We start from the raw sequence: 17456 nt of genomic DNA, 5'->3' as shown, positions 1-17456 counted from the left end.
AACTTATTAAAAGACAATCATCCCAGGGACCCCAGGAGATACACTAAAACAACTCCCAGAAATACTAATATCCATGTTTCACCTTCTGGAATCCTGTTAAGATAACTTTCAACAGAGAAGTTGTAAGTATTTCTGTAAAGTAGTGTTTCAAAATTAAACAAATGTTAGGAAATCTTTTGCAAAATTTGCATTTATTTATGATATTGAGGTGTTTGGCCAAGTAAGTTACATGGACTTCTGCCATGGCATCTGAATTTTGTAGCACTGTTATTGATTCATAATACCAACTAATGATCACCATCAATTGGGCTTCCTCAAGGATACTGGCAACTAATTTTAAATGCTCTTAGATCAACACAAAGTATTAGCCCGTTAACAATTTCTAAGAAGTGTGAACTGTATGTACCAAAGACATAAGCTTCTCCTTCCAAAAATTTCAGTAGTGTATTGAAGACCAGGAATATTTAATAATAGGAACAACAAATTTCTGAGAAGAAATATGTTCTTTTAATACTACACAAAATACATATGCTTACATACACACATGCACAGACATAACAAGTGGGTATTAATTTACAAGATTTAAGAATGGCTTAAACCAGATACACCCAACATCCCTCCCCTCCTCCCTAAAAAGGCAAAACCAAGTTCCCAGTGCAAGTGCACTTAGCAAGTGGAGTAATGGATCTGTCATTATCTTAGACCTATCACAGAAGTATCAGAGTCATAAACATTAACTTATTGTACAACTGTGCACAAGCTTTCCAACATTTCTTCCTTCTCACAGCCCAATTTAACTTGTTTTATAACCAAAGATGTATAGATGACAACAACTGCCATAGCAGACTTTTTGGGGTCTGTTGTTTGGTTTGGTTTTTAGATGAGTAAATGAAATAACCTACCAGATGCTAAAATAAGCAGAAGATTTCAGGATAAATGCAACCTTCTGTTTTATTTTTAATCAAAAATAGAAAAGCAGAAGCAAGAAAGAAAAACTATGGATTACAAACCTCTGAATCTTGCCACGCACAACCAAGGCTAATTCACTGAGAAGAGCCCAATAAAACTCATCATGCAGAGTTAGAAGACACCATCATCATGTATTTCTACAACTGTGTTAGACAATGTTATCTACAGTATGGATTCTTTTCCAGTTTCTCATTCTCAGAGAGGAAAACAAAACTCAGTTCTGGAAAGTACACTGTGTTTAACATTGAGAGCAACAAGTACAACCACTAAAAACGGCTATCACTTTTGAGTACCTATAAGAGGAGGCTGCCATAAGATTTACTATTTTAGATAAAATGCAAAAGAAAGCACTTGCATTTAAATATAAGTTAATAGGTTTGATTGGGGGCTGGTTTATGTAAGAAAAAAATCCAAAAAGAAACTCTGAAGTTGATTATTTGTGCATACTTTTATTAGTAAGCTGGACATTACACAATTCAAATAAATATGTAGTTTATATACTGATTCCAGTATTTGTACACTTCATTCTGGACAAGTTATCAGTTTGACTACTTAATGTATCTCTCTGAGGGTGGTTCCGTGGTGTAATGGAGAGCACTCTGGACTCTGAATCCCAAGGACCTGAGTTCGAGTCTCAGTGGGGACCACCCCCAGGCAGTTAAAGCCTCCCTGCCATCCCATACTGTCAGATCTCGGATGCTCAGCAGGGTCAGCCCCGGTCAGTACCGGGTGCTGTGACAGTCCGGAGGACTTCACTGTCACTGTCGAAGCTCGCTCGGTCGTGGCAGATGGACCTCAGGACTTAAAGGGTGGGGCCAGTTCTGCGCACACTGTGCCTCACCTAAAACATCCACTGCCCAGGCTGGAAGGGCACACCCACGTGGGGAGAGCCCTGCCCAAATCTTTGTTTTCCGAGGTCTGGCCATACATATGTATCTCTCTGATACTTTCTCAAAAGGCAAGGTGAGGCATGCATGAATGAGCACAACAGTACCAGTAAGCTCTTAAAAGAAAATGCCAAGAACAGGACTGTAGGTGCAGTAAAGCTCAAGTGCTGGATCTGCAGACAAGCTGTTTGCACTCTACTAAAACGATTAATGCAAGTGTCCAGCCCACACCATGCCTTTTGCTCAGATAATGAAAAACTCTTAATAAAGAAGATGGCTAGAAGCAAATTGTTCAGGCTGCTTCAGCAATCTAAGTCTGCAGACTTCAGGCTGCAAATAGACCGACACATGACAAGATTCAAGTGTCGTAAGCCCAGCTGCTTCAGGAAGTTGTAAGACTGTCCATTCATGGTACCAATTCATCCATAGCCTGCTTGACCTGTACAAGTAGAGTCCACTCAGCACTTCAACACATACTTTGTAGATGGAATATTCAGCACCATGTACAGTAAGCCCAGTCACACAACAGGTAAGATTCACCCTGAGTGTTTTAACAAGTTAGAGGACTCAAGCAATGTAAGAAACCTGAAACTATCATGCTGTAGATAGTACAGATAACAGAACTTTTCTTTATTTCTGGAATTAGGTCTTTAACAAAAATATTTCTAAAAGTATCACTGTACATAGTAGGATTAATACATTTACTACAAATGTGTATGCAAAGGCTGTTTGTAAAGCTTTTCTTTAATCCAAGTAACATCACGCCATTTTCCTGGAGCTGCACAGAGACATTGCAGACAACTACCCTGAACAATGTACATAAAGTAAGTGTCATTTGCATAATAAATGCTGCTTTGGTACCTGCCAGAGCTCTGGCCTGTGGCAAACACTGATAGGCAAGACAAAACTAAAACAAACAAACAAACCCCCCCACAAAAAACAAAACCAAAAAAACCCCAAACCAACTTAATATGGTTCCCATAGTGTTCTTTTAGCTTCACCTCCACAGGCTGAAAAGGTAGGGTGGGTTCATGGCTGAAGATATTACTGTATATGTTATCTTACAAGAACAATATTTAACTTTTTAAAGTTTACTTTTAAATGACAGAGAAGTAACATTTTGTAGGTCATTCACTTGTGTTTCACAGGGAACATCATAGATTTTTAGCTTCATTCCCTCCCTTCCCTCCCCCTTCATTTGAGGTGCTATTCCCCAGTTCTACCACAGTTTTGTTTCTCCAGGAGTATATACATATCATATTACCTCCCTTCCAAACCCCCAAAGCAGCTTTTGCCCTTTTCTACTGGGATGGCCAAGATAACAGATTATGATTTGTCCACTTATCCCTCTACAAAACAATTTACATTAACCATTCTAGCATAAACACTCAATTTAAAAACCACAGCTAAAGACATTCTTTTAAGTTACATAAAAACCATGGAGTCACTGTTGCTTCCAGAAGTTTCTTTGCAGTTTTACTACATTCATCTTCAGGATGATATAGACTGTCAGCAAATGCATTCAGGGAAAGAACTAGAAATAATATTTCCCACTTAAAGTAATTATGAGTTTTCCAGCCAATTCTAGAAGGACACTGAAGATGCACAGCTTTCGGGCAGAACACAGACTTCCATAAGATCAAAGAGGATATACAGTTAATCTTTAACTTTTCGGTAAGTTAACATCTCCTTGACTAAACAGTAAGCCTACATTAAAAGGAAAAAAATAAAAAAGAATTGCCCATAACTTTCAAGAAAAAGTAACTAAATCCTGAAAAATCAAACCATTTTCAAGGTAGTTTAACAAAGACCTTACCATCTTGGCAAGGATTTATACTAATCAGATATCTGGCCCTTCCTGAAAATCTAGCCTTCCAGATCAGCAAACATCATAAGATAACAAGGAAACAAGGAGGTAATAAGAAGGTGAAACATATTGAACACAGCAACAAGCACTTTTGAGATTATATTTAACCAACCTCCCGCCAAGAGGAAATGAGACAGGTAAAGCAATACACAAACCTAAAGCTGTTACCACATGTCATAAGCCCGACAAATCCGAGTTTCTCAACTTTCATAAGCATCCCTGTAATTAAATTTCAGGTAATTCTCTCTCAAATGCTCCATTTTCAATCTCCAATGACCACAAATAAACCTTATATGTATGAAGCCCGATTAGCATGGTTCTGTCTATGACAGACAACCTGAAATAACTCTCTGAGGATCAGGTCTGTCCAATTCTGTACTGTGCAGTCTCCTCACTGTGCTTCAGCATTAACACATCAGTGCACTGGGTTTGGGAAACCAGCTCTTGGGTTTTCACCAGCCTTTTAAATGGAACCTGGAAATAGTTACAGAGCTACACAGAAAATCCCTGCTTAGTTGCTGGGTGTTTAAATGGATAGAGTAAGGAAAGGCTTAACTCTGTTACCCTACAAGGTCTTAAGACAACTGCTACAAATCAGTTATGGTTCTATTTTTGTTGCTCCTCCCAAGCTGCTGAATGTCTGTGCCGCTTTTACAGGAAGCATCATATTTGCATTATGTGACAATCAGTTACTCTGTCTCTATCAAAATCATTGAGGGGGAAAAAAACCCCAGCCTCGGAGAGTTTAGGATTCATCCAGGAAAACTTTAAAGAAAAACAGTTTAAAAAATCACCTGTAGGGGTAAACTCAGCACAGAAGTCCCAGTCTGTTCAGCCTCATGAGTGCAGTAGTACTTGGGTAGGAAATGTTCTCGGGTGCAGACTCCCACCAGACTCACACAGCAGCTCAAGGTACCTGCATATTTGCTGCCCCATGCCAGTAGAAGAATTCCTGCTTTCCTCCCTCCACCACAAGCAAAGTTGAATGTTTGCCCCTGAGCCTCTGCAGTCCATTCCTGTTCATACATTCAATGGGTGCACAGACCCACACAATGCAAATGTATGTCTGGTTCGGCCACGTCTGCCACTGAGCGCTAATAGCAGGCAGAGGGATGGGGACCTGCACACTTTCTAGTGTGAACTACTTCAAGTGTCTCTGCAAAAACTCCTCACAATCACAAGCCTACCAACTTATTCCCCCATGGCTTAAATCCCTATGTAGGCAGCAGCTTTACAAGCTCTGCACACATGGTATAAGCACTCTGAAAGATGTGGTTACAGTCAGGAAAAAGAAAGCAAGAAGTGGCAAGGCATGGACAGGCAATTTTCTCTTGAGGTCTCAACTCCTGAAATGGCCTTTCCTGATGTTTCAGTTACAAGGGGCAGCAGCATATGGAGCTCTTCCATCTACTATCACAAATACATTGAATAATTACATTAATATGGCATTCTTCACAGTTGAACTAAACTGGCATATTTCTTCAGTCTAAAGCCAGCAAATATTTACAGTGCATTTTTTAATGCTTTAGTTACCAGGATTAAAGCCATTAAGTGCTTTTAATGCTGAATTTTACAACTTTCCCATCTCTGTAAAACAACAGATACTCTTTCAGGAACCTGCGGCGTAAGTACAAAATAGAGATACTTTTAAGCTTAAAAAAGATAATTAAAAAGTAAAATACACATTTGCTTTGCAAGCCAGAAATAAAAGAATTCATATGAGTGTAATTCCTGAACCTTTATCTTGAGCAAGTGTGCTGTTACATTGAAGAAAAGCAAGAAACAAGATAGAAAAATCAGAAAGGGAGGGAACCAGAAGTAGTAACAAACCCAAGGGCAACTAAATGCAACAATTAAGATACCAAACACCTAACACACCAAAACTTCAAAACAAGGCTGCATTTGTCTGGAAGCTGTGCAAATAGTTCACAACATAAAATTTTTGAAGTTTCTTATCTGGTGGACTAGAAAACAGCCTCTGCCAGCAGATGCACATGGGGCAGCAGCTACAAAGTGCAACACTTCCCCCTGACACACGGCACCACACCTGCACCTGGCAGAGCAGATCAACAGAAAGGGACACCATCACTCCAACACAATCCCGACTAGTTAATGAAGGTGGTAAACACATGGTCACATAAAATGAAGAACATGCTTTGGCTTTTTCCATTCATGCAACTGGCTGCTCTCTATTTGTCAGTCATTAACTATTGATAGACCACTTACATACTTTTCATTTCTGTCAGTAGCTGACATGAACATGTTATTTGTCCAAACATACAATGTACCTATAAACACATATGGTGTATCTTCATCAACATGTGGGTAAATTAAACTATTCTCTTCTACATGGCTTCTTCCATGAAACGGAGATTATGGAAACTCCAACTAATAAAGAAAAAACACTTTTAAACTGACTGTAACTGAAAACTGCATAATAAATAAATACAGTTCTGCGCCCCTCAGTTCAGAAAGGATATTGAGGTGCTGGAGCGGGTCCAGAGAAGAACAACAAGGCTGGTGAAGGGACTGGAGCACAAATCCTATGGGGAGAGGCTGAGGGAGCTGGGGGTGTTCAGCCTGGAGAAGAGGAGGCTCAGAGGTGACCTCATCACTGTCTATAACTACCTGAAGGGAAGTTATAGCCAGGTGGGGGTTGGTCTCTTCTCCCAGGCAGTCAGCAATAGGAAAAGAGGGCATGGGCTTAAGCTCTGCCAGGGGAAATTGAAGTTGGAGATCAGAAAGAAATTCTTTACAGAGACAGTGATCAAGCACTGGAATGGGCTGCCCAGAGAGGTGGTGGATTCACCATCCCTGGAGGTTTTTAAACTGAGCTTGGACGTGGCACTGAGTGCCATGATCTGGTAAATGGACTGGAGTTGGACCAAGGGTTGGACTTGATGATCTCGGAGGTCTTTTCCAAACCAATCAATTCTATGATTCTATTCTATTCTATTTAAAGGGCATTGCACAGCTTATAAAGTGAGGATGCACCAAGTCCTGAACATCCAGAGCATCTCATGAAAAATTGCTGCTGATAGAAACAATGTCTTCAGAAGGTAGCACTGCTGAAGTGACATGGCTTTCTGAACGTTTTGCCTATTTTTTGAAGTCAGTAGTGCATTTGGATTTCTCATAACAAAGTTCTTCTCTTATAAGTAAATACAAACATCAACAACCTTCAAGCATGAGCCAAGAATCCTCCTGGTTTTGCGTAAGGGGACCTTTTAGAACTTGGCTGAAGAGCAAGAAGATGCATGTCAAGTAAAACAACCGCCATTACTTCCCAAATCCCAGGTGTTCTTCAATCGCATTTACTGAGAGAATATATTTGCAAATGAAGACAACACTCATGACGTTTTTTTTTTACTCAAAGAGCAACTAAAGGCTATTCAGTGATAAATCAGAGAGACACAAAGAATGACATTTACTGAAAGTGGAAAAGCTTTCCAAAGCAGCCCTTGATTAAGAGGAAGCAGTTGAAATTACTTTTTCCCCTGGTTTGGATTCATGTAACACTTCTTAGAAGGAACACATATAAAGTTAAGCACTCATGGTAAGAATCATTCTGTTACTGAAGAGCTTAGAACAAAAGCAGCTAGAAACACAAAAGTTTATAAATCAAGACATAAAACAGTTAACAAATGCAGCCAACAGAAACTACCAAGAGTCATCAAAAATATAATAAATTACTGACAAATTTCATAATATCTGACTTTTCCAGGTATTAGTCACATTTTCATTAGAAACAGAAAAACCACCCCTAAAGGAGATTAAGACTAGCCAGATCACCTACAAACTAGAACTTAGGCATTGGAAACACAGACTTCTTCCCTTTTCAACTGAAAAGTGAAAAACTGTTTAAGAAAGTGTTCCACTTATAATCTTTCTGTATTTTAAACCTGAATTGCTGATATCACTAGCATGGAATTTTCATATGCAACTGCTGAATTAAGCCTGCCATTAAACAGTATATTGATCTTACAAATACTTTGTAAGCATTAGGGGGATATTATTTTGGATTTGTTAGCATAGTGATCAATTTTAATGAGTTTTAATAGATATTAATTTTGTACTTCAAAATGACTCCTTAAAAATAAGCTGCTATTTTTATCTTACATGCCATCCAGCATCTTATACTCTACCTTGGGATCACTAACATATGTTCTCAAAATCAGATTAAGTTTTAAAATCCGTTCTACATGCAAGATATTTACAGTATTCACAAAGTAACAACATGCTAAACTTCTCTCCTTCTCAAAACGTTGTTTTAAAGGTCTGTGGACAATTTAGACACACGGAATTCAAAAGAATATTTTTATGCCCTTGTATTACCAGTTTATCACTGAAAGAAGTTTTACAGTAACAGTTATCATTATTTTCACAGCAAGTTTCTCCTGGTCTCCCCCTCTCCTTGAAGATAAAAGCTTTATTTTGTCCCTCTCACAACTACCTTAAAGTAACTGTGGATGGAAAGGACAAAAGATATTTGTTTTATAATCCCCCACTAAGTTTTATCTACATTGTTTCAAAAAATTAGCCTAAGGTTTTAAAGAACATTTGGAGCTAAATATTGGTCCATTTTGTCTTTAATTCTTTTTCTCCTTAATAAACTGGAGTTTTCACTGCTTCTTACTTTTCATCTTACAATCTGCACTGTAGAAAGACAAAGAGAACAGAAAAACCAAGGCCAAACCACAGGATTATTAACATTCACTTCCTAATTTTGCTGTTGGTTCTTTCTCACAGTGTTCCGGTTTGCTGCCTATCCACTGGTATTGGATGGGAATAGGGGTTTCCTACTGCTCTAGCAAGATAAATAATCTCACCAAAAATAGACACGCAACAAGAACACCAAAAATCAATATGCAAGACAACTGTACAGGTGGATGGGCACAATCTCCTGCTCACAGCACCGAGCCATTACACCGACTCAGCTGTCATATGAAACTTTATACCAACATACTTATGACGAGAACACCTTTTAAGTGCTTGAAGTCCAGAGGATGCATAAAAAGAGACCCTGCAATTGTGATACAAAGGTAATCTATTAAAGTGAACAATAACAGTAAAAAAAAAAGTAAGCTCTCTTCACCATATCTCAGAGGAAAACAAGTGACCTACCTCCCACATTCATACACATACACTTCACATGAGTAGCTGTTAAGTATAAAGAAAAGGCCCTTTTAGATCCACCTTTGATTTGTATTGACACCCAACTTGAAAGAAGCACTAAATTACAATTACTTTGCCACTTGACCAAAGTATCTATATTATAAATTCCTGATTGCTTATTCTTCTGTTGAAACCCTGAGACAGCAACAGCAAAAGCATATTAGGCGTACAGTCAAGTACAGAATACAATTTTTAAAAAATCAATCTCAAAAAAATAAGGTCAAAAATAATATTTGAGATGTCTCTTAGAACTAAGCCATGCCATAACTTTTTTAAAAACAGTTAAATATAACTACAGTCCATTTTCCATATTAATGGTAAAATAAACAAGCCAGAGGCATACTCTCTTTGCACTTGGCCTTACTTTTAGAAAGACTTGCTGGACCTTATTTCAGTTCTTTATTGACTCCATTTGAAGCTAATGCCTTACTTAAAAAACATTTACCCAACAGTCATTTTATCTGCCTATAAGCACTAATAATAAACCATCATCACTGCACTTAAAACTCAGGAGAGATGCTTGTGTTTCCATTTACCTAAAATATTAAAGAGTTCATTTTCCACAAATCAATTAAAGCAGAGGGTATCTAGAAGGTGACTGCTACTTTTGCTGATGGTAAGTCATCGAATGCTGCCCCCACTACTGACCCAAAAAAGGGCCTCTCAGTGAGTTAATTCCCCTTGCCAATGCATCTCAAAGAAACTGCCCCAAAAACATTAGAACATTTTCTGCTGGCTTTGTGAAATTAATCAGCTCAAGGAAAAGCCACACAAGCCACACAACAGGAGATAGGGAAGGGCTGCACAGCTGGGAGTGAGATTGCCCTTTTCACTGACAGCAAACTGTTAGATCAGCCTGATCCGCTTGTAAAACTGCACTCAAATCAACCCAAAATGTTCTTTCCCTCCCTTCTGTTTCAAAGTGCTTCAAGAGCAGGTTCTAAAGGCCCTTAAGAGAGGTTTGCTTATTACTTGTTATGGAAAATATAGGCAGAACAATTTCCTAGGGCATTACTCAAGTAAAACAATGCTATCTGCAGCGATAAGAAAACAAGCAGAGAGGGTTAGAGATTTTTATGTAAATAGTATTTTGACTCCCAAACAGTATTATGGAGCAGTCTCTGAACACAGGTGAGCAGCAGAGACCAAGGGGTGAAGCCACGGTACTTGGCTGCCCACCAACCCCCCAGTCTTCTCTAACAAACTCTGAATTTGGGTACAGAAATTGACTTCTATTCCACATAGAGACTGCCCCCAGCCATCCTTTGCTGTACAAGGCTGATCAGAGATGCAACCCAGAGTTGAACATGCCCTGCAGAGCTGCTGGTATTACAGGGACAGGGCTCACAGGCATTAAACGTGCATCCAGCCCCTGCTGCTAAGCCCGAGGCAGTGACAGCTCTGGTACTCATTTCTTCACCACCAAGGAATACATTCCTGTTGGCTCAGTTCTGCTCTCCCAGCAGAAGCACTTGAAGGGAAGCACATTTTCCACACACAGAAGTAACGTGGACACTGTGAGCAATGAGAACACTCACAGCACTGATAAAATTAACATCTCTTGTGCAGTTCTTGGAGATTTGACTTACAGTTGGCCACTCAGTTCCACATTATTAGCTACCCTGCCTTACAACACAAGCAAAACACAGAACTGCAACAGGGGTGCACATTTCACACACCACAGGTACAGCTGCCATTTGCTAGGTCACACAGGGCAGCCACGGCCTTCCCCTTCTTCAATGCTACAATCCAAATCTTCCAAGCTCAGTTTTGCATGGTTTATCTGAATTGTGGCTTTTTTGAGACAGAAATTTTTAAAACAGAAATCATGTCAACTCTTAAATGCTACTGCGGATTTTAAAAAAATTGCCTGTTCTTTCACTAACATCACTTAAGCATTGTGATGCATACAATCAATATGCAAATACTTCAACAAGTGAGTTGTGGGTTTCTTCTACAGTTCTAACAATCTTACACATCTAAAAAGACAGTTATGAAAGATTTCTAGAATACACTTGAAACCACTCTGACAGAAACTAGGTATTTTAAGGGACACATTATGGAGCATTATTTCTAAGGTCCTATTTTCATCTCTAAAACAAAGTATATACTAATTGAGTTAACATTTTGAAAGGTGATCAAATAAATGTTTTAATAAGCAAAAAACTCAACCAAGCAAACAAAAAACCTCTCATTACTTGAATTCCACACAACATTTTTAGGTCAGATATACCTAACCAACTAGGTGGTGGTATAAAAATAATAGTTTTATGCTTTCAGTTGCAGGAGCAGGGTTTTTTGGTCGGTTGGTTGGTTTGAGACATTCTAAAATACTTTTAAAAATATTTGTCAGACTCATTATTTCACCTAAATTTTTGCTAATGCAAAGGCATTCCTAAACAGCAGCAATAAGGAAGAGAAAAAAGAAAAAACTGAACCCCACCCACTTTCATATTCAAACATATTTACAGCACAAACCACCTTAGCTTTAAAAGTCTATTGAGTTCTTCAACAGTTTCATTATATTAAATTCTGTAGTGCATTAATACCACTTCTGCTGACATTAAGTAAGTGTTTAAATTTTTTTTCAAATAATTCTCTTGTTTTATTACCTGTTTGGTCAGCGCCTGCCTCCTGCAGCACACCCAACCAGTAAACACAGCAGTTCTTTTGCTCTATTCCAGCAGAGCAGTTCATTCCATTACCAAGATACAAAAATAGAAATAAGCAGATAATTTAAAGAGGATTCAGCTACTATCTGCTATTGTAAAAGCATGATCCCAGAACAGACTATAAGTCTGTATTTTGCAAATGATGACATCACAATATTAAGCCACACTAGTCAGGCATAGCTGATTTCCACAAAATCATTTCTAATAATCACCATTTGGCACATACTTAATGACCAAGACAGTAAAACTCATCTTCAGCAGCAGGACTGGTGTATTCTATGTTCATTACCCTCATATGCTCAAACTATCCACAAAACATTGAACAAAGTTAGATGAAGGTATCTGTTTTGTCTACAAACTTTAATCAGTCTATAGCATTTTCTTTTAACTTGGCACAAAGACTATTCTATTTCTTCTGAACTTACAACATTTGAAAAATATTTAAAATTAAAAGCTACAAAGAAACCACAAGAGAGCATAAAAGCAGAATTGATGAGATACACCTGTGGAGATATTTAAGTTGTGGACATCACAGTGACATGAGGTTAAAAGACCTTCACCATCAGACATCATGAGCTTCTGATTAGACCCTATTCTGCAAGCAGCGTTCAGCAGCCCACACCATTACAACATTAACTTGTTCTAATTAGCTGTGCACAGGAACAACTTGTTTAACAAAACAGAACTGTCCCTGCCTTCTCCAGCTGCTCATGTTACTCAACCTGCCATACTGCAAAAAAGTGGTTTATAATACAATCTGAAAGGCTGAGAGAAGTCTTTCCAAGGAAACCCCTTTCTCCCACCACCACCACAGGTGTAATTCCATAATTTCGGCTGTAAGTTCACCACCCAGTAAGATGGATGAATGTTAACACCTCCCACCTTTGCAGGTAGACACATAAAGGAAAAAAAAATCTAGTGTCACACTAATTCCTGAAAATAGCCAACTACACAGCAAAGGGTGAAAACTGCATCTGACAGCCAACATGATCCAAGACATAAAGGTTCAAGAGTGCATTATATTAGCTGAAATCAAAAAGAAAAAAGAAAGAAAAACTGAATTTTCCATTGCCACCCAGTTGTACTAAAAGGAATATGAACTAATTCTACTTTTCATTAGCACAATATACCATAGTATTTAGGCATTAACAGGTACTAAAATAGAAAACTTCATACAAACAACCTTACCCATGTACTTAAGTTAAAAATTCTCTACACAATGTCCATATTTTTACTGGACATATTTATGTATTATGTTTATCCAAAACATGCTATCTTCAAAACTCTAAAAAAGGAAAACATATACAGTTCTCAGATGAAAAAAGCACTTAAAAGGAAGGCCTTTGAAAACTTAGGGGTTTGAAAAACACGGAGAGAAAAGATGACACAAAAATTGCACCCTGCACTGCAGCCAGATCTGTGTAACACTTCAGTCTAGACAACTCTTAGTGCCTAATCTTAGCTACACTAAAGCTGAAAAACTTAAACGGAGATTCTAAACCCAAAAGGAATCAAAAAGTCACACAGGCATGCAAAGACATGAGGAACATTAGAAATCCTGTAAAATTGCTTCCAAATAAGTCACTAACAAATGACAGCATGACAATGATAAAACAATTCTAAAGCCAAAAACGTCTTTATCAGAGGAACTCTAATAAAAAAGGCCTTCTTTAATCAAGTTTGTCAATTTAGGAAAATAATCATGACCTGAAGAAGAAAAAGTGTATTGATCAGTTTTTACCAGGTTGATGCCATGGGTACATACTGTAATCAGGATGTAAAACATGTGTCTCCTCATCTTCATCTATTGTCTGTCCCAGCGAAAACAGTCTGACACGTCTCATCTTCAGTAGCCTTGGAGAGCTTTCATGGGCAGTACTCCCAGCATCCGGAACTGCATCGCCAGAAACAACATTGGGAACAATTTTTTTCAGGAATTCCATTTTTACATGCCCTCTGCTTTCTTAGCATTTACTAAATTCAGCAGTTCAGCTGCACGTTGGAGCGTGGCTCCCACATCAACTTCCTTGAGCACAGAGGTGGACTTCTCCCAATGATGTCACACTAAACCTGGGTGGTGCCAACCCCAGCACGTCAGCTGCCAGCCAGCTGCTCCCAGTCAGATTTTAAAGACGTCTTAACTGTGTGGACTGATAAGAAAACCAAACAACAACAAGCCTATACATTAACCAATGTATGCTAAACTCTGCATGCCCAGAAGACACTGTATTTAGCACGGCAACAACTTTAAGGACTCAGAAAATCCACAACGCATTTTCACATTCCTACCTGACAGAGTTCAATAGCTCTTAATTTTCACAAAGTGCACAGAGAGTGTTCATCTGTATTTGAAAGATAACACTTATCTTTCAGAACGTCTATTCACCAGCTTTACAAACAAAGCATCTAACATCACCATTTGTATTCTTGCACAGTTTTAACTACTAACTGCAAAGATACTCTGTCTTCCATTAAGTTCTCTTTTGTAGAGACTCTGATGCTATTTTTACCATTTAAAATACTCACACCATCTTCTAGAAAACTACAAGTACAGAAATAACGTGTCACTTTTTATCCAAACATCCACTTTATCCCTGAGGGCTACTTCTCCCTATGTACCTGATTTGGCTGAGTTTTTTGGTTTTATTTGGGGAAGTTAAAGCATTGTTTTCTGTTTAGCTTAAAGAAGCCACTAAGAAAGATGCCTTGCATATGGAGCAGAAAGTTCAAGGAGAAAAGCAAAGGTACATTAGCATAGAAGAGTATTTCTTAAGGATTTGTGCAACTAGAAATATGTATCATTGTTCGATTTAAACTATTCTTCTATTTACCAGATTCGGAACAGAGATCCAGAGACACAATACTAGGCAGTATTCCCATTTCATTTGTCATGAAAGATTGTACACAGTGCTCAGAGGAAATCCACCAATACTCACTTTGAACAACTCAGTGGCAGCCACCTGCATGCTTCTGTCTGTTATTTTTATGAAAGCAGCTCAGCGTCCCAGACATTGCTGAAAGCATTCAACATAATCATTCAAGCTAGGCATGAAGCATGTACAGTACTGCACAGTCCTTAAAAGAAGATATTCAATCTGAAATTCGCTACTGTTTTCTAGGTCTTAAAAGGACAAAATAATTCTATGAACAGTACGCAGAATAACCTGTTTGAGACCTGAGTGTTTCAGCAGTTCAGTGCTCTCAAGGAGCTGCTCAACTGGATCATCAGTCTCACTGTACTGTTACATGTCTATGGTTCAGAATGCCACAACTTGAAAAAGCTGGAAGTTCATTAAAGTTGCCATTTTCTGAATTCTACTTAGACTGATAACATGTATCTTTTCTATTCAAACCTGCATTAAAACACCCCCAACGTTCAAGTGAGTCCACAGTCCCCTTGCAAATGAATAAACTGTACGTGGATACAAAATTCTGACCTTATCATAAAAAGGACATTACTAGAATATTACTTTCTACAGAGAGATCAAGCAGAAAATTCTCCCTATAATGATTTCATTCACAGCATTTTTCTCTAATACAAAAAAAGTTACACAGAAGAAAAGTGCTTTATGAGTTTTCTGAATAAATAACAAAGATATCACAATTTTGTGATTATAATAGATCATGAGTCATTACAAACTCAAGCAATCATTTATTCATAATAGCATTATTTTTTCTATGGAATTTCTTTTCTTGGCCTTGAAATCTTGCCACAAACCTAATTTTCAGTTTCTAATGTTTGAGAACAAGAGAGAAATTCAGATGCTTCTGTGAGACAGAGAATTCTTCCAACCACCCACCTGCCAAAATACAGTTTGCAAGATAGGGGTAATCAGATAGTTCACTTTGTACCTAACTTAAATACCCTCTCAGAGGTTCAAACTAGATATCAAAGGGCTCTTAACTATACTATGGAGGCTTTATTATGCATGCAGACACAGGATGGAGTTGACAAGTGAAGCGCAAGTACCTAATGCATCACTTGCATTAAATGCTTAAGGTATGACTTTTTATGCAATATGTAACATACATGAATTAAAAATACCTCTAAATACAAAAAAAAGTAATGGGAGACCTGTTCTTACATAGAATTATTATTCGCATTACAGTAAGTCCTTTGGTCTTTCCATGTGTGTTCCACTTCTGTTACACTCAAAGGATGACTCTGATTTTGCACTGAAGTGCCTGCTGAGGTCATTCAGGCTTCCCTTGCCACAGTTCTTGATGTTTATATCACCTACTGTGCAACATAATGTCTCAGCTCCACATTTCTCACTAAAAGGAATCCATATTATTAGGACCTTGTTATCAGAAGAGATGACACAAAGATCATGAAACATGCAGAAATACCACACCGGGAGACCGAGGAGTGATCACAGGGTATCAGCACTTCTCACTGTTCTCTTTGGGTTAGATCATTCAGGACACAAACAACCAAACTATTTGACAGGAGAGCATGGGAAGAGCACCTCCATGGGAATTCATTGAAGCAGGTGAACCTGCTGATGGAGGAACAACCCAAGAATGAAAAACAGAAGACAATGAAAAAAGATCCACATGAGAGAGAACTACTTGCAAATTACTTGAATTCACATGTCTAGCAAATTCTTAAAAAAACGCAAAATTAGCAGTAACAAAAGACAATTATAAACCTGATGACATAATGGAATGTATGATTTCAGAAGACAACCTATATTCCCTATAGCCTACCATAAACAATGCATAGTTTGACAGATCTCTTCCCGATCAAGTCCTCGCTGCCAACCCACAGTTCTGTACCAGGTTGTTTCTGGAAGTACCGCACCCACCCACCCACTTGCCTGGGGCCCGAGACAGGGCAGAGCCTTCCCTTACACCCAATGGGTATGATGGCGAGACAGATCCTGGGGGTTTGGCAGCCAGCAGGAAGCGTGGTGCCCTCTGGCCTCCCTCCCTGGAATCACTGTGCAGAAGGGAAGGACGATGTTTGAGGAGGAACCCCACACCCTCCGGCGGCTCCCCAGAGCTGCACTCAACACGGATGTGCCAGTCAGTGCCGCACAGATGGCCCTGGCACAGGAGAGAAGGGAACCGCGCCCAACTTCACAGACCCCTGCAGCACGGACAGAAACCAAGATCAAGCTAGCCTGGCACAGTGTGAACATGTGCTCCAAAACACAGGCCCATGAGGGAAACTTCCCTGTTCGACCATCCAGGAGCTACTCTGGCTGAGACCGTCACACAACCCAAACTGGGACAGAGGCCCCTTCGCATCCCACACTCACAGAGACCGGGCTTCCTTACCGGCTCAACCCCAGGTTTTCCATAGCAGAGTCTCAGACTATGGAGTCTAGATCCTTAAAAGAATTTAATCATGGTGCAATAACTAAATCACAAAATAGCAGCTCGAGTTGGGTGCTTCTGAGGAGTGACCCTGAACAAAGGAACCCTGAAATTTTACACCATCACAGTCTCAGTGCATGAGAGTCTGGGGTCATCCAGCTGAACACTCAGCTCTGGCTGTCTCTGAGTGTCCAGTCCCATGGCTGGCCCACAGGTCTCTGTGCCCTTTGTTCTCCAAAGGGTTGGCAGTTCAGGACCTCATGCCTCGGGCTCCTGCCCCCTCCCCTGAGCTGAACCTGCAGCTGCACACTGAGCTGCCTGTGCCTAATGTGTTCCTCACCAGCCACTGGTATGAACACGCTGGCTGAGAAGGCAGCTGGAGATGCTCCTGTGCCAGCAAGGTGGAAAGTTCATGCTGCAAACCTCCTGAACCTGATGATGTAAAGGTCTTTTCTAACCTGAAGGGCTCTACCACCTCCCCTCTAGGTAAACACTGCTATGGTGTGGCACATCTGTTGGCACACAGAACCTGTGCTTTCTTCCTGGTTCTCAGCAACTGGGCCA

General features: G+C 39.4%; 1 protein-coding gene across 11 annotated transcripts in view; it reads right to left on the bottom strand.

Moving 5' to 3' along the window:
* FRYL (FRY like transcription coactivator) overlaps positions 1–17456 on the bottom strand; it is a 172598-nt gene that overhangs the window by 127306 nt on the left and 27836 nt on the right. For 9 of the 11 annotated variants that reach the window (XM_071556514.1, XM_071556512.1, XM_071556516.1 and 6 more), the window contains exon 3: positions 13336–13464. The exons of 1 other annotated variant lie outside the window; for it this stretch is intronic. In XM_071556514.1, the coding sequence (XP_071412615.1) occupies positions 13336–13414 (79 nt within the window). In that variant the 5' untranslated portion in view covers positions 13415–13464. Of the gene's footprint in view, positions 1–13335; positions 13465–17456 lie in introns of those variants that run through there. One more of the 11 variants, XM_071556511.1, reaches the window with a different exon arrangement.

The sequence above is a fragment of the Pithys albifrons genome, chromosome 5 (genome assembly GCF_047495875.1).
Source record: "Pithys albifrons albifrons isolate INPA30051 chromosome 5, PitAlb_v1, whole genome shotgun sequence".
NCBI lineage: Eukaryota > Metazoa > Chordata > Aves > Passeriformes > Thamnophilidae > Pithys > Pithys albifrons.
Note: the sequence above shows the minus strand (reverse complement) of the source record. Positions and strands in the feature narration are given on the sequence as shown.